We start from the raw sequence: 23843 nt of genomic DNA on the forward strand, positions 1-23843 counted from the left end.
GTTTAACATCTTAGCCCTCACACTTTTTGAACATGTATGGTGTAAACGTATCAAAATAAATAGTCGATATATTTCCATATTACTTTTTTTTTATTCATATGATTTTATGGTTAATGTGAAATAAAAACCTGTCACCATTTTAATGTGTTATAATGAGACATGTGCTGATGATGAATAATATCACAAAAGCTGCTGGATATTTTATCATAATTTACGATATTTCAATTTTTTTCCAAAATAAGGAGCATGGCTATGGCTGGTCTTATGAATTGGACAAACTTTTGCAGCCTTTTCCAGAATTTTCTTTAGTTTTTGTACCTTGATACTGATAATTATATGTTAAATACTGTGATGTATTGTACAAACGATTATCGGCACATTCTTAGTTATGACTCTCCTGTTTGTTTTTTGTGTGTTGGATTCGGCTCGCACTTGTTTCATCTCCTCACTCGGAACATCGTGCATGAACCTGCAACGCACCGTTCTGCCATTTGTGCTGGAAAATAAAAGAGCCGTCAACTGTTACTCATGTTCAGTTATTTTTACTGTTTATTTTTTATGAACAATTTTAAATAATTTATGTTGAAATGTAAACGTTAAGCTTTTTCTTTTTTGTCATGGGGAATAAAATTTTTTCGATATCTTCTGTGTACTGGATATAAAACAGTCAGACTGAGCTCCTTATCATGCTACTGTTAATTCGTAGTGATTATAAAAATTTGCACATGCTGATTGGTTGAGTAATTCCAACTATTTCTCGATAATCACCTCAAGCGAGTCTTTATAGCTGTTATATAGGCACGTAATGATATATCGTGCAACGATAAATCATGATACAAATTAATGTTTCCAATCAATGAAATACCGTATTTTCTGGACTATAGAGCGCACCTGTATATAAGCCGCATCCGCTCTATTTTTTAAAAAAAATTAAAAAAAAGATATACAAGCCGCACCGGGCTATAAGCCGCAGATATCTATGTTGAAAAATTAGATATTTACTGCATGTACAGAACGATTTTGTACTGTAAATGTACATGTATGTACCTGAACAGATTCTTTCCGAACAGTGCCTTTTAACACGGCAGCAACTTTGCTGATTAAAACGGAACAGAACCAAGAGAAAATAACCGGTATTTATTTACCTTCATTTCTCCTGTGTTTGAAACCACAAGTCACTTTAATCATCTTCGCTGGATTTGAAAATAATTACCAGTTAGTAATTTGTCGTGCGTGTTCTATCTGCTAAAGATCTGCTAATTCTTCTTTGCACTGATTTTTCGTCTATCTTATTTTTGATTCTACTTCCGGTTAGAGCGCCCCTAGCGGTGGAAGAAAAATCCACAGAATAGCCGCACCTTTGTATAAGCCGCATGGTTCAAAACCTAGGAAAAAAGTAGCGGCTTATAGTCCAGAAAATACGGTAAATGTGAATAATGATTATTATCAGGCTGCATACATAATCTTAGTTTTTCCTAGCTGTAATTGTGTGGTTTAGACATTAGAGGCTATATAATGTAAACTAGTAGGCATACACGACTTCACCGCAGGCAGAAGTAACACAGCTCTAATGCCACAAACACAAAAAAAAACCCAGATATAAAATGTGAAAGAGCTGCTGCGTGATTGTGTAAAAATAGATTTAATAAGAAATTGGAGCTCCCTTTTTATAGACTGCTGAAAGAGAAGCAAACGGAGGCAGAACAAATGTTCATTATAGTTTATTAAGAAAAGGAATTTCGTTAGTAACTTTAATTTTTGATAAAAGGAATATTTTTTAATTAATAGGTGATTATATTTTACTCCAACCTTTACAAATGTGGGTAAATGAGATGAGATTAAGAAAATGAAACAAAGGGTTTTTTTTTATTTAACAAAAGGAATATTTAAGTTGATAAACAATGGGAAAATAAATGCTGCATTTTTTAAATGGTAATAAAATTTTCTTTTTTTCCCCCCAAAAATAAAATTGAATCATGAACCCCATCATGAATTGGGTGAATCGTTACATGCCTACTGCTAACACGCAACTTGATTCATGGATGTTCCACAATATTAAATAAAGTACAAAGCATAATTATTGGTGAATTGCTGTGGTACAAGAGGAATAAAACACTTAGGGACATGCTGTTAAAGGAAAATAATCAACCTCGAGGTGATAACAGTAAACTTTGCCATTATCCTGTCCTTGAATATTTTTATCTATTAGCATGTCCCAAAGCATAAAAGCTATTAAATGTTCAAATCAAACCTGAACTGTAGCACCTGAAACATTTTTACCTCGCCCGCGACAGAGTAAACGGTGCGAGGCATTATAATCAGTGCAGTTTGTTTGTGTGTCTGTTAACAAGCTAGTGTCTCGACGGTTGCACCGATTGACTTCAGATTCTCAGGGTAAATGGGCAATGGTCTGTAGATTACCTGATTAAATTTTGGGGGTAATCGGGTCAAGGTCACCGGAAAGGTCAACCTTTCGGTCAAAACATTTTCCATTATAACTCAAAAACGGTTGATGACAGACAGATGTTTACTATTATGAGCACATAGGAACTCTCATATGGCCTTTCATTTGGCACCATGATCTTTGACCTTGAGTGACTATGAAAGGTCAAACTCAAGGTCACGGATTTTCAGAGGGCTGTGACTTGAAAACGGTTGATGGTAGACAGATATTTACCTTTATCAACTTATAGGAAGTGCCATATGAGCTTTCATTTGGCACCATGATGTCTGACCTTGCGCAACCTTGAAAGGTCAAACTGAAGGTCATGGGTTTTCAAAGGGCTATAATTTAAAAATGGTTCATGATAGCCAGATGCTTACCATTATCAACATATAAGAAGTCCCATATGGGCTTTCAGTTGCCGCCGTGACCTTTGACCTTGAATGATTCTGAAATGTCAAACTCAAGGTCATGGATTTTCGTAAGACTTTCACTTGACAGCTGATGATTGAACAATATTACTATTATCAACATATGGGTATAAAAGTGCTGTCGGGCGAGGTTTGTTTTGCCTGGCAACACTTGGCCTTTTGCTTCATTCAGTTTATCAGTTTAGTTGGAACAAACCTGTAGTTTTATTCCTACAGAACAACAACCACCTGCTTCAGAGAATCCAGAGTTCTGGGAGAGGAAGAAATGGTTTCCTGCCTTGCAGCACTGTGCTGCCTACTTCCTGTCGAGTTTCAGTTAACGAACTGCTCAGAGTAAATCAACAAAACTATGCATTCTCAGTTCTGCCTAAAACTAATTTACAACACCGCTTGCATTTCATTATCCGTTCAGCAATGATCATTAAATAAGTACTGAAATATTGGGGGGGGAACAACCAACCCAAGTTGAATGAGCTGGTTTTGAAATTAAATTGAGATCTTTTATTGATCATGAAGCTAAAATATAACCAGAAGTCTTAAATATACAACAAACACAAGCAGTCTTCGAAGGCAATTTCTCTGAATGTGAAAGGGTGTCTTTATCACTCCGTGACCTCTCCGGTGTCATATATCCTCCTGATCAGCTACCAGCAGTTTTATGGCTTTTCTGAAGTGTCAAAAAAGTTCATGACGGTCAGAACAATGACTTCAACGGAACTGTTACACTAAAACAAGTCATAAAGAGAAGTAATAAAGTAGTAAAAAGAAGTATTGCACCCATATTTTAATTCAAAAATCACCATCGATAGCCAGGATAGTTCTTAGATGACATGTTTAACATTTCCAGTAATCTCAGACAATTCAAAGCATCATTTCAGTGAAAAATCAAAATATGCACAATTTTCTTCTTTATGCCCAATATACTTATATTCAGTATCTACGACTTGCGCTTTGGGTTAATGGAGGTCTTTCTCACACAAAATCCAGACATCCGTTATCTACAGTGCATATCCATCAGGGTTATAGGTGAAAGTGGAGCCAATCACAGCAGACTTCGGGTGAGAGGCGGGGTTCACCCTGGGCAGGTCGCCAATCTATCACAGGGCTACACAGAGATGAGCAATCAATCATCACGCTCACATTCATACCTATGGGCAAGTTAGAGTAGCCAGTTGACCGCATCCATGTGTTTTTGGACTGTGGGAGGAAACCGGAACACCCTGAGGAAACCCACGCAGAAAGGCCAGGTTCAAACCCAGAACCTTCTTGCTGTGAGGCGACAGTGCTAATCACTCTTGCGCAAAAATGTTTTTTGTAAACACAAGGCAAAAATATTCATATACTTGCTTCAGTCATTGTCACTAAGCTACGCTGTCTCAATTTTACAAAAGCACTTATGTAAAATTACCATTATAATACATAGCTACAAAAAAGTCCAAATTGAAACTGTATTATTATAGCTTTCTGAAAACCTTTCTAGAAAAGCCATGATCCACACTGTTGATGTTCTGTTCATGTTTATACGAAATAAACAACTGTGTGAGATACTGTTACAGTAAATTAATCAAAGACAGGGTGTTGTGACTCAGTGGAGTTACTGTTACCACATCGAAGTTGATTATGTTCCTATGACAGCGCATCCTGAAGTGTTTTAAACTTGTGTACATTTGATTTTTCATTGAAGGATTCACTCAAGCGTGGCACGGTGGTGGAGTGGTTCTGTGTGGAGTTTGCATGTTCTCCCCATGTCTGCGTGGGTTTCCTCCGGGTGCTCCGGTTTCCCCCATAGTCCAAAGACATGCAGGTTAGGCTAATTGGTGGCTCTAAATTGACTGTAGATGTGAATGATTGTTTGTCTCTATGTGTTGGTCCTGCGATGACCTGGCAACTTGTCCAGGGTGTACCCTGCCTCTTGTCAGCTGGGACAGGCTCCACCGTGCCTGTGACCCTGTACAGGATAAGCAAGCTACAGATAATGAATGGATGGATGGGTATTCACTCAAGATAAATACTTATCTCAAAAATGTGTTTTATTTTTATCTACATTTCCAAAGCAGAATTCACATTCGAAATTTTTAAATTTATACATTCTGAAGCACTGACCATCATGAGTTCTTTAAATTCTTCAATATATAGCAACACACTGGCTACAGCAACAACAGGCAGGTGATGATACTGTACTTGATTAAACAATTTATTGTGTAATTCAATACATTTGTTACAAATTAAAGACACTGAGGAACACATTCAGAGGAAAGCGCTATCCGTCAATAAACAGCACAGGAACAGCATGCAGCAGTGATGATGGATGATGACACTGGCAAGAGTTGTCCATCCATCAATCATCTGTAACCGCTTATCCTGTGCAGGGTCACAGGCAAGCTGGAGCCTATCTCAGCTGACTACGGGCGAAAGGCGGGGTACACCCTGGACAAGTCGCCAGATCATCACAGGGCTGACACAGAGACAAACAATCATTCACACTCACATTCACACCTACGGTCAATTTAGCACCACTAATTAGCCTAACCTGCATGTCTTTGGACTGTGGGGGAAAACAGAGCACCTGGAGGAAACCCACGCGGACACGGGGAGAACATGCAAACTCCACACAGAAAGGCCCTCATTGGCCACTGGACTTGAACCCAGAACCTTTTTGTTGTGAGGTGACCGTGCTAACCACTACACCACCATGCTGCCGGCAAGATTGGTTTCATTTTCAAATGTCACTCGATGGATTTTCGCATGCAGCGCAACAGAAAACATGTCCACTCAAATGTTGGAGGATTACAAATTAAAATCCCAACAATGGCATAGCCATCCGTTACAGGGAGTAAAATCAGCTGTACTCTCTGGGAGGGAGGGAGAGAGGCAGACTCTCTCACTCTCTCCCTGGTCAATCACAGTGACACAAGCCAATCATGGGTATCTGTGAGCTTAAGTATGCAGAAGAAGGCGGCAAATAGAGCTTTCCTCCGAGTGTGTTGCATTGCTCTGTGATACATCAGATGATCACCAAGATGTGGTTGGCTGTCTTCATATACGGTACCTCTGAGAAAGCACCTGGGAATTGACAGGTGACTAAAATGGGGGTGGGGGAGGGGTATTAGCAAACATGAAAATACGCAACTGCAAACCACAAAAGTTGGATTGATACAAAAATTTAACATCGGCACATTCCACCGAAATCCAAAAGTACATAAAAAATCCATACAAAAAGGGTTTCTGTGTGGACCTCATTTTTCATCAACATCGATGCTGTATTTTCCTCCAGTATTTTTGGGGTGTACAGGGTACAGGCAGAATACTGACCAGCATCCTCTGAAGATCCAAGTGGTGAACAGTTATACAGTGATGAAGGATCTGTACTCATATCAGAGATGCCAACATTGCTACCAAAAAATAATCCTTGCATGTAGAAAGGGGAAAAAAAAACCCTGCAGTGCATGCTGGGGGGACGAGACGGCTAATTCTTTTTTCTTTCAGATATATACCAAGCTACCCTTTTTAATAAACAAATAAAACAGTTCCATCCACTTATTTTCTACTGGCTCATAAAAAAGGTTCTCGGTAAAGTCGACTTGAAGAAATGGAAATCGGAAGCAAATATGCCTCTTTGACATCCCGTATCCTTTCCCCTTCAGTGAATAAGCTTTTCTGCCTGGTGAATTTTATACATTTTGAATTTTATTCCAAATGCTGCATAAATGTCCTTATCACAGTAGCAAGGGGTCAAACATCAATCCTCCAGCTAAACTGGGAACGTTGGCACCTCCATCATTTGCTCTATTACCTCAAGTGGAAGTGTGTCAAAAAGGTGATCCTCTACAGTGAATAAGCTCTTATTAAGTTGTTGGCATTGACCAAGTTGGTAGGGAAGGTGATCCAAGCAGTTCCCTTTAACATCAAGTTGAACAAGTTGTGTTAACTGTCCGATGGATTCAGGAAGGATGGTGATCCTGTTGTTCCCCACACAGAGGACTTTCAATCTGACACATTTGAACAGCTGTTTGGGAAGAACCTCCACTTTATTCCCTGTGATATCAAAGTGCTGTAGATTCTGAAGAAGTTCCACTTCGAATGGAATCATCGAAATGGAGTTGTTGCTGAGATCCAGGTACCTGAGCTTTGGGAGGTAAAACAGAGTAGTTGGTAGAGTCTCCAGTTTGTTGTAGGAGAGGTAGAGAGACTCGAGGTTCTTCACCCGATTTATGCTTGGTGGAATAGCGACGATCTTGTTGTGCCACAACTTAAGGCACGTCAGTCTCTTCAGGTGCTGAAAGCTGATGACCTCTTCGATGGTCTGGAAACTGTTGGATTTCAAATCCAAGTCTTGCAGGTTTGTCAAGCTAAAAACAGCATGGGGGATCTTCTCCAGGTCACAGTGATGGAGCTCCAACTCACGCAAGCTAGTCATCTTCTTAAGACTGTTCAGTACCAGCAATTTAGTCCCATCGTTGTGTATAACCAGCTTGACGAGGTGTGGAGAGAGATCCGTGAGGTTGGTGGGTAGTTTGTTCAGGTTACTTTTGAGACAGAATGTTTTTAGGTGCCTTAAGTCTTTCAGGGATTCCAGACCAATCATTTTGTTGTGTTCTGAGTTTAACCTACCAATTAGGTACAGTTCCCTGAGGTTCCTCAAAAGATAAATCCATGGAGGGATTTCTGCGACATCGGTAAATTTCACGTGAAGGCACCTAAGGTGATCTCGGAGGAAAGTGAAACCTGTTTGCTCCACCTTAGCAGGACAATTATAGAGATGAAGTTCCTGTAAATTGGTCATCTGGGAAACCTTGGCTGAAATCCGGACTTCAGGGATGAGTTCTAGCTTAAGAACTTCAAGTTCGGTAAGGTCGAATACAGCACTGGGCAGTCCCAACAGCATGAACAAGTGCAGCTCCTGCTTGTCTTGGGTGTTGCTGGTTACATGCTGACGCAGTTTTTCTAGTGTCCATTCGTGATTAAGGCTAATTTCCCGTAGCTTGTTCTCACTGACCTCTGACAGGAAAATGCCAAATCGCTTGGAGTATAACTGGTCATACTGGTCAACCATGTGGAGGAGGAATGCAAAGTCATTTTTGACATCAGGGATATCGCTGAAGCTGCTTTCCTCTCTGACCTTTTCAAAAGAATATTCCTTGAGTGGACCTCGAAAAAGCCAGAAAAGTGAGTACAGGCACACGAGGCAGTAAAGTCCAATTATCATCATAAATGTAAAAAGGAGCTTTCTCAGTATGAAGGCCATATTATGTGTGCAGATGAATTGATCATACCCTATTAAGAATTCCACTTTGGGTTCACACATATGAATAAAACTGATGTCTGCAGCAAAGGCTGATGTGTAACCCAGGATAACTATTAGCTTGAGCGCTTTGATGACTGTCTGTGCCACATACAGATTGTAGATGAAGTCACTATCCTCAACATGAGCTCGGAAAGTCCGAACCTTCTCAAAAAGAGCCTTGGCTTGTTCACTGTCTTTTTTATCCAAAATGGTCATACTTGGACCTTCAGGAATGATTTTCTCAGCGGAGAACTTCATGCTATTGTTTCCTAACATAGGTTGGAATGAGTTGGCATGGTCATCTTGGTTATCTGAGGGCAGCTGCTTAGGACCAGACTTGCCAGCAAAGAGTCTCTGCTTGTTTTCTTCAGAGTCTTCGCATACAGTTTCCGACAATGCCTTTGTGGTCCAGGGTGATTCAAAGCACCTGCCAAGGATGGACACAAAGTGTTCGATCTTTGAGCTGGTCTTTGGATATTTGAACCAAAAATTGCTGCTTACCATCAACATGATGGTGTGTATCAGGACAAGGTAAGGAAAGTACTTTGAATACCAGGGCAAGGCAAGATGGTAGCACATCTGATTGACGAAAGAGTACTGCTGATAGGCCAAGTTTGCGTTGCGTCCTTTGGGTTGAGGCTCAGCGCTGACTCTGACTTCATGACTCTGACTATCTGGAAGATCCCAAGTGGTTACGGATCCAGTTCCTAAAAATGACGTGGAGATCTCCACTGAGCTAGGTGTCATGTAGGAGTTTGTGTTTGATATCTTATTAGCATCCTCTAGAATGGGAAGACATTCCATCCGATCTTTGGTTAACTGCATTGTCCCGGCAAAGATGGCTAACATTAACATGACGAAACCGAGGTAATCCATGAAGACATCCCACCATGGCTTCAGTATTCGATACGTGGGCTGGATGTCATTAAGCGAGGCCACTTCAGTCAGGGTAAACATCTCTGCAAAACAAAACAAAAAAAACAAATTTGAATCATCCATCCATTATCCGTAAGCGCTTATCCTGTGCAGGGTCGCAGGCAAGCTGAAGCCTATCCCAGCTGACTATGGTACACCCTAGACAAGTCACCAGGTCATCGCAGGGCTGAGACAGAGACAAACAACCATTCACACTCACACCTACGGTCAATTTAGAGCCACCAATTATCCTAACCTGCATGTCTTTGGACTGTGGGGGAAACCAGAGCACCCGGAGGAAACCCACGCGGACACGGGGAGAACATGCAAACTCCACACAGAAAGGCCCCCATCGTTCACTGGGCTTGAACCCAGAACCTTCTTGTTGTGAGGTGACAGCGCTAACCATTACATCACCGTGCCACCCAAAATTTGAATCAGTTATATCTAATTCCTCAAAACTGGATCATGAGTCATCAATGATGTGTTCAGAAATAAACTGAAGAACTGTCACAGGTGCCAGACTGAACCTTTTTAAGATGGTAGCCTAGAGAATATTGACAAGCCCAAGGATCTTGATTTATTAAGTCAAAACGAGACATCATTATTTCAACATACAGGAATGTCTTGAAATAAGCTAAGGCGGAAAAAATAGTCCGTAAATCAAAATAACATCTCTTGAGATGGGCTTTTAACAGAGAATATGAGATGTTAAGTTAAGAAACAATGCCATGATATCTGCACACCACTGTTTGTTGTTTTTCAACGTGTGGTTCAGGGCTTTTGGAAGTTACCGCTGAGAACCTCAGAGAACATAATCTACTCAAGCATGTGTGTTTTAACACCTAACACACGAGAGAAACACATTGCTGTCATCCTCTCAGGTCACATGACCTGCTCAGGTGATTTCCCAACCATACAAATGAAATGCACTGCACTTTATTGCAACACATTATACTGTTTAAAACGACCAGAGATTAACATAATGCAAAAACGAACAGGAAAATGGACGGTTGAAGAACATACTGAAGAATGCAAAGGGCCAAGTCATACAGAACGTCTTATTTTTGTTGTTGTTGAAGCCATGCAGCACTGATAGTGATCAGTTCTCATTCAGCGCTTTACACATTGTAACAAGGAAGTATGAAAACTGAAGACTTTAAAGAATTTACACAAAAAGGTAAAAAGGGAAAAAAAAAATCACTGTGCGAGTTTGCAGATGGAGCTAAGTCACAACAGGTTGATTTTTTTTCGAATCTAATAGGTCAGAATTAATTTTATATACCTGCACAACTCAGACAGTAATTCGAAAAGTAACAAATTATCACTTTTTATTCTATCCACATTCACTGGATATGAGCAATCGTGAGCTCTGATTGGCTACTCTACTACTAGGATATCAGCTCATATACCGCGAGTAGAGAAAAACAAAATGGCGGAGCACATCAAGTCAGATATCTATCACTTTGTTTTCAAGTATTGAAAAGAAACAAACAGCTAAAAGACTATAGTTCCCCCCGCCAATATCTCCTGTTCCACACTCCAGCCCAGTCGGTGGTAGTAAGGCCATCCTTTAAAAAAAATCCGTTTCCTGTCCACCGGGTGAGCAAAAAAAATTTCAGTCGGGAGGGAGGGATTTTTTTTTTTATGGATGGATAAGAAATCGCAATGCTGTGTTTGCTTTTTCTTTCAGTACTTTTTTATTACAAAAGCAGACACATTTAATAAAATATGACAGTTTAATCAACTGAAACTTGTACAAAAACTTTAAGTTAGCATTTTAAATGCTGACTGCAACATTTGCAAAACTTTTACAAAGGTACTTAAAATGTCCGACACACGGACTTTTTGTAGTTCTAAATCGAGCGTTAGGCCGAGTTCGGATGAAATTACACTATTAAAATGATCACTGAATGATTTGTTTTTCTGAATCTTTACTATTTTGTTGTTCGCTAGAATACCATTTTGCGATTTCACACTTAAGCAAATGTTTGAAAACTCCGGATCTCCTTCCTTCATGGTGGCGGACATTTTTTTGTGCCGCACGGCGCATGCGCAGAGCTGATTCAGTTCAGAGTGCGCACGCACTTGGCGGAGGCAGTAGTGTGTCGGAGGGAACAGAAGCAGAGATAACGCTTATTTTGTCTCCGGTAAACCAGTCTTCTCTCGTTCAATTACGTGCTGGCATCAAAAGACACCGTTGGTTGTAAATGAACCCAAACTGAGTGGTTGGAGTGTATTTTCATACACAAATGGAGAAATGTTCGCCGAGTGTGTAATTGTGTAGCCCCACTGCAGACCGTTGTCGTTGTTAATTCATAGCATGCTCAGCTGCGTGAATGTGTCATGCACCGAAAATAAGAGATTTACAAGCCAGGAATGCCTCATGATGCAATACGCAAGAAAAGAAAGAAGATTTACTGCCATTTTACTATGTATTTGAGGAAAGTGAATAAATAAATGGTCTGTGGAAAATACATTTAATCCTGGGAACTGCGTGCACAGGAGTTTATTTTGTGTTTACTCCCCCCCCGGCTGGCTATTTATTTGTCATGGCTGGCTAGTATGAGCCTTAGTGGAAAGCCCTGGGAATGTGGAAATGTCAAGTTCGATTTTAGATTTACGAACCCGAAAAAAATGTCGAAAAACCGGCGTTAAAAAAAAAAAAAATTCAACCGCACAAACGGCACTCACCCGGCCGGTGGACCGGAAACAGAACATTTTTTAATAATGGCCTAATGCACCTTTAAGTTGGTTTGCCAATCACCAAAAAACAAATTGGCAGAGCATGTTGCTGAAGCAACCGAGGACAAAATAAAAACTGCACTCGAAAACAAAACCCCAAAAAATACAAAAACAAAAAAGCAACAAAATATGGAATGAAAGTATTTGATGATAAGAACGTATCTTTTTTTATTTTCAAGAATTATTGTTATAGCATTTTTCACAAACTGCTACGGTCATTTCACTGGTTTATTAAACAGAAATGATTTTGTTGGCCATTTTGTATAAAAGTTTTTATTTATTGAATTTGCAAAAAATAAAAATGCTCCGCTTCTCAAAATCAAATGAACGTGGATAGAATAAAACAGTTATTTCACTCAATCTCGTCGTACACGGCTTATAGCCAGCTATCAGCTCATGTACGACTCAATTTCGTGGAATAACTATTAAATATCAATGCGCTTGTTCTCATACATCATTTCTATAGTAACAGCTCACTCAGAGCCACGGTTACAGAAAATGTTTTTAAAAATCTATTTATATGTTTAAAGCTCATAGGCAACAGTTTTAATTTTATGCACAATTGAAACTTTATATGTTAAAAAACCCTCTGTAATTTTCTTCTGGTCCCAAGAAGTATTGTTAATAAGTAATAATTAAAATAAGTTAGCGCGGATCGTGGCGAATTTCTGTTCGGCTATTTTCGTGACCACTCGGCGCGTGACGTCATTTAAGCCAAACAAACCGCTTGAGTTGAGTCCGCTTCCGTTTACTTACATTGCCGTTCGGCTTGAGTGCAGACGTGCGTTCAGGAATTTCCAAAGAAAAACCCCCATGCCTTATTGTTTTGCAGTGAACTGTAACAACGGGACCGGTTCAGGAAGAAGTTTTTACCTTTTTCCAAAAGAAGAGGCAGACAGAGTGGATTGGCTTTTTCCGAAAGAGGAGAAGAGGTGGAGCGAGAGGGTTGGCTTTTTCCGAAAGAGGAGACGAGGCAGAGAGCGCGGATTGTGTGCGTGAAGCCAGAGGGTTGGCTTTTTTCCGGAAGGGGAGATGAGGCGGAGAGAGTGGATTGTGCACGTGAAACAAAATCAAGCAGTCAAAGAAGAAACGGAGCAGCAACGCTCAAGCAAAAAGGAGAAGATTGGAGGTAAACATTTTTACTTTTGCTTGCAATTGACAAGTCAAGAATCCTGAGGGATCCTGTACAATCATTGTGGAAATGAGACAAAGGGATATTTCCTTGCTTAGAGTCGGCTATAAATAGTATAATGCCGCGGATGGCAGGCTAATGTGGCCTACCGGCGCGCTGTCCAGTAATCGTTCCCTATATCCACGAGGGAGGGCGGTTTAATTATTCTTCAAAAGGGCTCTTATTTAGTATTACGACAAAATTAAGAATTTATCATAACTACCAGGATAAATTGTTTGGGCGCGAGTCTTGTTGAGGTCCGGGGTCACCGCGATCAGAGTCGGCCGAGTCGCTGTCCGATTCCGAGGCCGCACGGTCAAACCAGTGAGCCACGTTCACTGACTGCTTCGCAACGGCCACAGGTTCATACATATAGTTTCACCTCTCGATATTCAATTTGGAGAGTTCCTACTTTAAAATCGCTATCAGACATTTTACACAACCTCTCACGACCAAAGTCCGTACACGTGTGCTCGGTTTGCAAGTAAACACAGAGCTGCTCCCGGTCTGTTTGGCTTAAATGACGTCACGATGACGGTCCCCTGGCGGTGAAAGTGTGCATAAGTGAGATGGAAACAAACCTTCAGAAATTGGGCAAAACAGTATATTTTAACCATTTTATTCAATTTTAGGGTGAAAATTAGACACTAGGAAGATTGAATTCGCTTTTTGGGTCATTCTTCTAGACAATAAAATTGATATTCTACGTTTCACCTCCGACCCTTGCCTATGACCTTTAAGTGTTGTTTAACAACGAAAACCATATGATCATTTCAGACATGTTTACGTAACATTTACAGAAGGAGTCTCCAGTGTTAGCGCTTTGCAATGTTCAGGACGCTTTGTAAATTTTCCCGCTACAGGAGACTTTATCTTCAGGAGAAACACATTTATATTGTGTAGTTTCTCTGCAACATGGCAGGCTGCATTTTTGTTTGTTAGTTTGTTTTCTTAACTCTGGGGGGGGAGGCTGATGAGGGCGCACATGTTTATAGCTGTGTAAATACGAACAGGAACTAACTTCTTTTACAGACATTCTGCAACATTAAATGTAGCGCTAAACAGTTAAAATGTTCAATATGTCGTTCATTAAGGAATTAAACAGCGTAATAGTTGGAAGACGTGGTGTAAGAGGAATAAAGCGTTTCCGACAGTGCCGTTATATGAAAACACTCCCCAGCCTGTTTTACGTATTTTCATACAACAGTACGGTCTGCGGTGTGTTATTCCTTACACAATGCATGATGTGTTTGATTGTAACTTTACTTCCAACCTGCTGAAGAAAAACATAACCTTGGTTTGATCATCTCCCGTTATATCCAACCTGTCAGAGTCATGATGAAGAACTAGATAGAACTCGACGCCAACGGCGTCGATGGGGATGCCTCCGCCCGGTAGACTACATGCCTTATTAAGTTGTGATTTGGGGATGGACATTTGACCTCACAGTAATCTTGACCTGGTGAAATTACTTGTATTAGCCTTGAAGACATTGTGTTCACAAGGTTTTTGGACAGACATTTGACCTCACAGTGACCTTGACAGACCTTTTGATCTCAAAATCTAATCAGTTTATCTTTGTCCCCAAATGCACAAATGGTGAAAGTTTGGTGAAACTCCTTTCATTAGCCTTTGAGATATCGTGTTCACAAGGTTTCGGGACGGACGCACAGACGCACGCATGGACAGACGGACAACCCGAAAACATAATGCCTCCTGGACCTTACGGTGGCATAAAAGCAAAGCTTGGAAGGAAGTAGCAGGGATTGTTGGTGCATCTGGTGAGAGCACATGACTACAGCTAACTCGTTTTGCTAATCTAATCTGACACAAAGACAAGCGTACAACATTTAAACCGACTTATATAGGTTGTGTATTGGAAGAGGTAAACCATAGAGTGGGATGAAGGCTGTAATTTATTGGTTAGAGGCAAATTACACACGATACGAGAGACCCATCACCTGCTCACGGTAACGTACAGTAGTATTGTTGCATATCTGGAAATGAGTAAGGCTCGATTCCAGAGTTTTCCAGATTGTTGCAAAAACCCTGAGTCATGATGGTTGGATGGAAAGAAAGACAGAGCGAGGAAGGGTGGAAATTAGAAACAGCTAAACGGAGATAAAATTGGGTGGAGGAAAAAAGGCAAACGGGTGGGGTGTGTGTGTGTGTTAAGTGTAACACGTGAGGGCTGATCTAACATCTGCACTGTATCTGTATAGAATCAGGCAGCTCTCACACACAGCTGTGTTACTGAAAGGGAAGTGCCCCCCCATTATTAATCCAGTTAAATCTAACCCTACTGACTGAAAACAAAACTTTCAGCTCTTTTAGATTTTAAAAAAAATAAAACCTGCAGTTTTGGAAAAAGGTCCAGCCTGGCAGATGTTCCTGTCCTGGTGGGGAAATTTGGTCCTCACCAAGACACGCACGCGTTGGAGTGAGAGTGTGAATGATCACTCTGCTCCTTTAAGGCCATGGACGCACCGGATCTGCTCTCACACCGTTCGCTCTTTACTGTAACTGAAGAAGGCGCGCGCGCGCGCCCCGTTAATTGACCTGCATTTAGTCCGCGTGCGTTATTTTATTGAAGAAGCACCAGAAAGGCATGCGTTCAATCCCCTGCGGTGCGGAACGGATGAGGTTGGAGGGTCACAGTGCGGTGAGTGAGTTCACTGATCCTCCGGAAACATCAGCAGCTCGGAAAGTTCAGAAAGCGGTCCGAACACGACAGAAACCGGAAACTTACCGCCTCCGGTGTCGCTTCCTGAGATCACATGGCACAGCCGCGACCCAAAGCGCTTCCCCTCCGAACTCCGAGTGGGACAAAGCGGCGGAAAGGCGGAACAGTTCCACAGCGGGTTCTGCGTGGAACCATCTCACCCACAAGTGTGCACACAAACCGGTCTGAGTGCGCGCGCGCGCGAGCGCCCCATCATGCCCTGCGCGTGTGCGTGCGTGAGAGAGAGAGAGAGAGAGACTGCAGTGGAGGATAAACAAAGTTCAACGTCCAAAGGCGACGGAAGGGTGTGGAGTACACAGTGTCTCATTAACACCGAGGCCTGCTGAGCGGCATGAGCACATTCACTCTCTACACGGCTGAATCAACACCATAGGGGCAGAATTCACAACATAGGGGCTGATTTAACACTCTACAGAGCTGAATTAACACCATAGGGGCAGAATTCACACTCTACACAGCTGAATTAACGCTCTACAGAGCTGAATTAACACCATAGGGGCTGAATTAACAACATAGGGGCAGAATTCACACTCTACAGAGCTGAATTAACACTACAGGGGCTGAATTAACACCATAGGGGCAGAATTAACACTCTACACAGCTGAATTAACACTCTACACAGCTGAATTAACACCATAGGGGCAGAATTCACACTCTACAGAGCTGAATTAACACTCTACAGAGCTGGATTAACACCATAGGGGCAGAATTAACACTCTACAGAGCTGAATTAACACTATGGGCAGGGTGCGATTTGTCAAAAAATCAGAAGGGGGGATGGTTTGGGTTTTTTTAATCATGAAACGTCACAAAATTAAGGTAACAATAGGCTAACAGCTCAATAACATCCGATCATATCAAATGAATAACACTAAATGAAAACGAACACTAAACCAGAGATAGTAAATTCATCTTCCTATCTCTCTGACTAAATACACGAACACTAACACAACAAAGTTCGCATTGCTTGTCGCGTTGCTGTGATGTTTCTCTCCCTCCGGATTAAATGGACAGTGACTCGAAAATCACTAAAATACATGAATACTAAATGAACAGTTTGCTCTGATGGCGCAGTTCATGTGGCCTTTTCTGCTTTCCCGTCGGTGCGCTATCCACCGCGTTTCGCCCTTCTTTAATCCACATTTCTGCGAATTTCTCAGCAGGGAAGGAGCGCACGTCTGGCCCATTGACAGCGAGGAAAAGAAGGCTGTTCAGTGTGGATACATTCATTCTGTTGCGCTCATCAGTAAGGATGTGATTCATGGCGCTAAATCCACGTTCACACTCCGGATATTGTTATTATCTACAATGTATCTATTTGCTGGGGACGTTCGTGAACATCAAGGCTGCCACTTCGGGTCATTTTGAAAGTGAGTGCAATGTAGACCATAGAAAACTGTGTCACAACATGCCTGTCATGTCAACTTTTTTTTTGGTTTGTTTGTTTTATTGACGGGGTTGTCCCCGAGGATTTTTTTTCAGCAGAGATAAAAACCAGAGGGGGGGATGATCCCCCCCAGCAAATCGCACCCAGACTATAGGAGCAGAATTAACACTCTACAGAGCTGAATTAACACTCTACAGCAGTGTTGCCAGATTGGGCGGTTTTAAGTGGATTTTGGCGGATTTGAACATGTTTTGGGCTGGAAAACGTCAGCAGTGTCTGGCAACACTGCTCTACAGAGCTGAATTAACACCATGGGGCAGAATTCACACTCTACAGAGCTGAATTAACGCTCTACAGAGCTGAATTAACACCACATGGGCTGAATTAACACCATATGGGCAGAATTAACACTCTACAGAGCTGAATTAACACCATAGGGGCTGAATTCACACTCTACAGAGCTGAATTAACACTCTACAGAGCTGAATTAACACTGTAGTGGCAGAATTCACACTCTACAGAGCTGAATTAACACCATAGGGGCAGAATTCACACTCTACAGAGCTGAATTAACACTTTACAGAGCTGAATTAACACCATAGGGGCTGAATTAACACCATAGGGGCAGAATTCACACTCTACAAAGTTGAATTAATACTGTACAGAGCTGAATTAACAACATAGGGGCATAATTAACACCATAGGGGCAGAATTCACACTCTACAGAGCTGAATTAACACTTTACAGAGCTGAATTAACACCATAGGGGCTGAATTAACACCATAGGGGCAGAATTCACACTCTACAAAGTTGAATTAATACTGTACAGAGCTGAATTAACAACATAGGGGCATAATTAACACCATAGGGGCAGAATTCACACTCTACAGAGCTGAATTAACACCACAGGGGCAGAATTAACACTCTACAGAGCTGAATTAACACTCTACACAGCTGAATTAATGTCATGAATTAACACCATGGGGCAGAATTAACACTCTACAGAGCTGAATTAACACTCTACAGAGCTGAATTAACACCATAGGGGCATAATTAACACTCCACAGAGCTGAATTAACACCATAGGGGCAGAATTAACACTCTACAGAGCTGAATTAACACTCTACAGAGCAGAATTAACACCATAGGGGCATAATTAACACTCCACAGAGCTGAATTAACACCATAGGGGCATAATTAACACTCCACAGAGCTGAATTAACACTCTGCAGAGCAGAATTAACACCATAGGGGCTGAAATAACACTCTATAGGGCTGAATTAACACTATAGGAGCAGAATTAACACTCTCCAGAGCTGAATTAACACTATAGGAGCTGAATTCACACTCTACAGAGCTGAATTAACACTCTACAGAGCTGAATTAACACCATGGGGCAGAATTCACACTCTACAGAGTTGAATTAACGCTCTACAGAGCTGAATTAACATCACGGGCTGAATTGAAACCATATGGGCAGAATTTACACTCTACAGTGCTGAATTAACACCATAGGGGCAGAATTCACACACTACAGAGCTGAATTAACACCATAGGGGCAGAATTCACACTCTACAGAGCTGAATTAACACTCTATAGAGCTGAATTAATATCATAGAGGCTGAATTAACACTCTACAGAGCTGAATTAACAACATGGGGCAGAATTAACACCATAGGGGCAGAATTCACACTCTACAGAGCTGAATTAACACCATAGGGGCTGAATTAACACCATAGGGGCTGAATTAACACTCTACAGAGCTGAATTAACACTCTACAGAGCTGAATTAACACCATAGGGGCAGAATTCACACTCTACAGAGCTGAATTAACACTCTACAGAGCTGAATTAACAACATGGGGCTGAATTAACACCATAGGGGCTGAATTAACACCATAGTGGCAGAAGTCACACTCTCCAGAGCTGAATTAACACTCTACAGAGCTGAATTAACAACATAGGCGCTGAATTAACTTCCTACAGAGCTGAATTAAAACTCTGCCGAGCTGAATTAACACTCTACAGAGCCGAATTAAAGCCATAAGGGCTGAATTAACACTATACAGAGCTGAATTAACTTTCTACAGAGCTGAATTAACATTACAGGGGCTCAATTAACACTACAGATTTGAATTAACACTACAGAGTCTGAATTAACACGTACAGATGTGAATTAACTTTCTGCAGAGCTGAATTAACACTTGCATAGATGAATTAACACTACAGAGCTGAATTAACTTTCTACACATCTAAATTAACATTCTATAGAACTGAATGCTCTATAGATTCTACAGAGCTGAGTTAACACCAAAGGGGCTGTATTAACACCTACAGAGCTGAATTAACACTGACAGAGCTGAATTAACTGTATAGACCCCTTGCACTAATGTCACACTTAAATTAGCAACCATTGCTACCCTTTGTCCTGGGGGACAAGTGAACTTTGTTTCCATACTGAAGACAAGTGATATTGAAGATGCCAGATATCTTTAGTCTGAAAAAAAACTACAGCTAAAAAAAGCTTTACTACTGGATTACTTGGATAATCTGAGTCAGAAAGAAGTAAAGGATAGATATACACAGAAATTAGAGTTTATTAGCGGTTATGATCTCGACAAAATTCTTTGAATCGAGCTGCATTAACACCTCCAGTGTTTGTACCAAACTGTACAATAACTAAAGAGTAAAACGTAAAGATTGAAGTGTAAATTATATCGGTTATTAATTCCAACACAGATGGATGCATGAACACTATAAATTTACAGTAGACACTCAAAACTAACACAAGTGTTAAATCTGACACTAAATGTTTGTCTTATTTTAATGCTGTACATGTTGATGTGTCAAGACTACAATCTGGACGTAATTAAACAATCTAGAGTAAATATAGGTGTTAATTCAGTGCTGGAGGTGTTTAGTAAGCTTTATCAGGTTGACTGTAGGTGTGTGTGTGTGTGTCTGTGTGTGTTAAGAGTTAAACACTACCCATGATAGTTTAACACGATGAGTTCGACACTGTTGGTGTTAATTCAACACTGTATAGGTGTTTGTCACCTTTTAAGAGGAAATAAACTGTAAAGATGTTCATTCCACACTGCAGCTGTTAATTTCATCTAAAAAGTAATTCAGGAGCCCTCTTACCTCCACTGGCTGCAAAATAAACAATTAAATAGAATTTTTAAAAATGTTATTGATTTATGTAAACTTTTTAAATTGAAAATGTTATTTTTGACGAGTTGTTCTGACAAAATAATGTTGATAATTATATTAAGGTAATATTGTGTGTAATTTAAACTCAGATTTCTGCATTAATTGATTTAAAGCAAAATTCAAGTTGTAGTAACTTAATTAAATTAACTTAATGAAATTAATAATTTGATAACTTACTCCACCTTTTTCTCCACTTTGAGTTCAGGATTTCACATCCCCTCTCCTACCCACTTAACACACCTGGACAAATTCAGACAGTCCAGACTGATTGACATTAAGAGGACGTTTACGCTGAACAAATTCAATACAGTTTAGACATTTCAAAGTGAGTATTATTTCATTTACAAATTAATTCTACTAAAGCAATGAATTTGGGCGTATTCTCAATGTGACCAACAGTGGACTTGTACAGAGAGGATATTGCACAGTGGTGTGAAGATATGAAGTTTATCTTCAAGTGGTGAATGTATATATTTTTCAACACAAGAATATAAACTTCATATCTCCACACCACTGTGTAATGTTCTTTATATTATATGGACCCATCCACACAAAAAATACACAAGTTAATCAAAAGAATTTTAATTTTGAACCGGTTTGCCACTTTGACAACGCACGTCTAGTCAGCAGGAAAACACTGGGAGTGACGTCCTCGGAGTGAAATATCAGGAAATATGTCACTCAGATTCACAATGTATTTTGTATGAAAAATGTGAGTTTTTCAATACAAGAAGATAAACTTCATATCTTCAAGCCAGTGTGTGATTTTCTTTTTATTATATCAACACATTCGTAGACAAAAAGTCCCCAAATTTATCAAAACAACTCACTCACTGATTTCCTCACGAGTCACATTTTGAGATTTATGTCCCGGTTTTGGTTCTCCATGTCCCGGATGGAGCTCAGATGAAAAATACGAGTGGTGTATTTCCCAATAAAACACTCGTGCTGATGTAATATAAATCAGTATGAGCTAGCCAGCTAACCGACAGGCTATAAAGTGAATACGGCTTCTTCGGGATCTGTGTCTGCTTTCAGTGCAAAAATAAACAGAACATTTGGCTGTATTGTGTCCAAAATTAATTTCATGCTTATAGAACTGTTGTATAAAAGCGAAATCACACTTCAGGTCGTGCTGTTATGCTGAATATCAGCACGGCTGTGATTAACTACAGTGACCACACCATAGCTCGGCTGATATTCAGGTACACCAGCACGATCTCAAGTATGATACCGCTTACACAAGCACTCACTTGGAACTTTGTTACTGTAGTTTTACAAAATGAGTTTTAAACTGGAATTAACAACCTTTTACAGATTCTACGTGTTCGACACTGTCGTTTAAAATATGTACAGTACCACATAGAAAGTTTGGACACCCTTTCTAATTCAGTGTTTTTTTCTTTGTTTTTAATTAAAAGTCACTTTATGTCTTAAAGTAATGATGGATGGTGTTTTTGTTTACTTAGTTGAGCAGTTCTTGATATAACACCGTATGGATGACTACAGTTGTGGAATAGGGATATTTATTTATTGTATTGTTCTTTTTTACAATTTGAACTCAAATGCGGGCGGCACGGTGGTGTAGTGGTTAGCGCTGTCGCCTCACAGCAAGAAGGTCCGGGTTTGAGCCCCGTGGCTGACGAGGGCCTTTCTGTGTAGAGTTTGCATGTTCTCCCCCGTGTCCGCATGGGTTTCCTCCAGGTGCTCCGGTTTCCCCCACAGTCCAAAGACATGCAGGTTAGGTTAACTGGTGACTCTAAATTGAGCGTAGGTGTGAATGTGAGTGTGAATGGTTGTCTGTGTCTATGTGTTAGCCCTGTGATGACCTGGCGACTTGTCCAGGGTGTACCCTGCCTTTCGCCCGTGGTCAGCTGGGATAGGCTCCAGCTTGCCTGCGACCCTGTAGAACAGGATAAAGCAGCTAGAGATAATGAGATGAGATCTCAAATGCATTAAGAAGGTAAGAAACTCATCCATGAATTACCTTTTGATGAGACACACCTGTTAACCCTTTGGTGACTGACCCCTTGAAAATGGTTCCTCCAGGAACGATGACTTTTCAGTTGTCAAGACAACGGAAAAACTAAAATACAAAAACAGAAAGATACGTCACAATGCTCTTGTGCACAAAACAAAATGCTCTTGTATTTTAGTTTTTCCGTTGTCTTGACAACTGAAACGTCATTTTTCCTGGAGGAACCATTTTCAAGGGGTCAGTCACCAAAGGGTTAATTGAAAAACGTTCCAGGTGACTACCTCATGAAGCTGGTTAAGATAACGCCAATAGTGTGTAAAGCATTATCAAGGTAAACAGTGGCTACTTTGAAGAACCTAAAATATCAAACATTTTGTCTTTTGAACACTTTTTTGTTTACCACATAATTCCACACAGTGTTGTCGTCAAGTCACTAAACCTCGAGTCCAAGTCCAGTCTCGAGTCCCCAGTGTTCAAGTCTGAGTCAAGTCCAAGTCATTAAAAAAATTTGAGTTGAGTCCGAGTTGAATCCAACACTCCAACTGCACCGTTTGACAGTGGCTGTTTCAGTGCCATTGACATTAGTTTGTTCCTGAACATGACGTATGAACAGGTGAATGTGCTTCTCTTTATCAGGGAGTGTGCAGTATTCTGTCAGAGATGGCTGGGAGACGGATGTAAGTGCAGAAGGTGTGTTTATTAATACAAGTGAAGACAGTAAACAATCCAGAACGGCAGGCAAAATCGCAAAACAGTGAAACAGGTGATAGGTCGAGCGAGGCACAAACAGGCTATCGTAGACTCGGCAGGATCAAAGACGAGAAACAGGAAATCAGGGATCAGGAAACCAAACAAGGAAATAAGGCTCGGTAATGTGTCAGCAACACAACTCAATACTTCGCAAAGTAAGTGTGTTTTCACAGTTTTTATATCGGCATGCTGATTGTGTCTTAATCCTGTGCAGATGCGAGTCGTTTAAGGCGCGTGCGAGAGTCCTCTTGGCCCGCACGCTGTCCGGAGCGCACCCAAGAATCTATCTGATGCACACGCCAAGGCGCACAGGTGTGACACTCTAATACAAAATTAGTACAAAATTAATGTACATATAAATATATTATGCCAAATTATTATGGCATGTTACAAAAATTTTACGAGTCCGAATGCAGTTAATGCACGAGTCCGAGTCCAAGTCTGAGTTATCAGTGCTCAAATCCAAGTCAAGTCACGAGTCCTTAAAATTAGGGCACAAGTCAGACTCGAGTACAACAAGCCTGATTCCACATGTATGTTATTTGATAGTTTTGACGTCTTCAGTTTTGTTCAATAATATAGAAAACAGTCACAATACAGAAAACCCTATGAATGAGTATCAGGTAAGCTGGTGACAGACGAATGTTTATTGAAGGCAAGTAGGCAGACAAATCCAAACCATGAAGCAAAGACAGAGTTAGTAAACAGGCAACGGTCAGGCGAGACACAAACAGAATGTCAAAGGCAGAGACTATAAATGATAACTAAATAATCAGCATGAAC

The 23843-nt window shown here is 40.7% G+C and overlaps 1 protein-coding gene across 2 annotated transcripts; it reads right to left on the reverse strand.

Annotated features, from left to right (window-relative positions):
• Positions 1–3643: 3643 nt before the first annotated feature.
• On the reverse strand, positions 3644–22390 carry LOC132864371 (volume-regulated anion channel subunit LRRC8D-like). 2 transcript variants are annotated; one of them, XM_060897791.1, is made up of 2 exons: positions 22320–22390; positions 3644–9117 (listed from the first exon to the last, which is right to left on the reverse strand). In XM_060897791.1, the coding sequence occupies exon 2, from the start codon at positions 9113–9115 to the stop codon at positions 6626–6628; it is 2490 nt and encodes an 829-aa protein (XP_060753774.1). In that variant the 5' UTR covers positions 9116–9117; positions 22320–22390; the 3' UTR covers positions 3644–6625. The 2 variants fall into 2 exon arrangements, with proteins under 2 accessions (XP_060753774.1, XP_060753773.1); XM_060897790.1 differs by lacking the exon at positions 22320–22390 and adding an exon at positions 15739–15957.
• Between the last annotated feature and the right edge of the window lie 1453 nt (positions 22391–23843).

This window comes from Neoarius graeffei, chromosome 17 (assembly GCF_027579695.1).
Source record: "Neoarius graeffei isolate fNeoGra1 chromosome 17, fNeoGra1.pri, whole genome shotgun sequence".
NCBI classification, from domain to species: domain Eukaryota; kingdom Metazoa; phylum Chordata; class Actinopteri; order Siluriformes; family Ariidae; genus Neoarius; species Neoarius graeffei.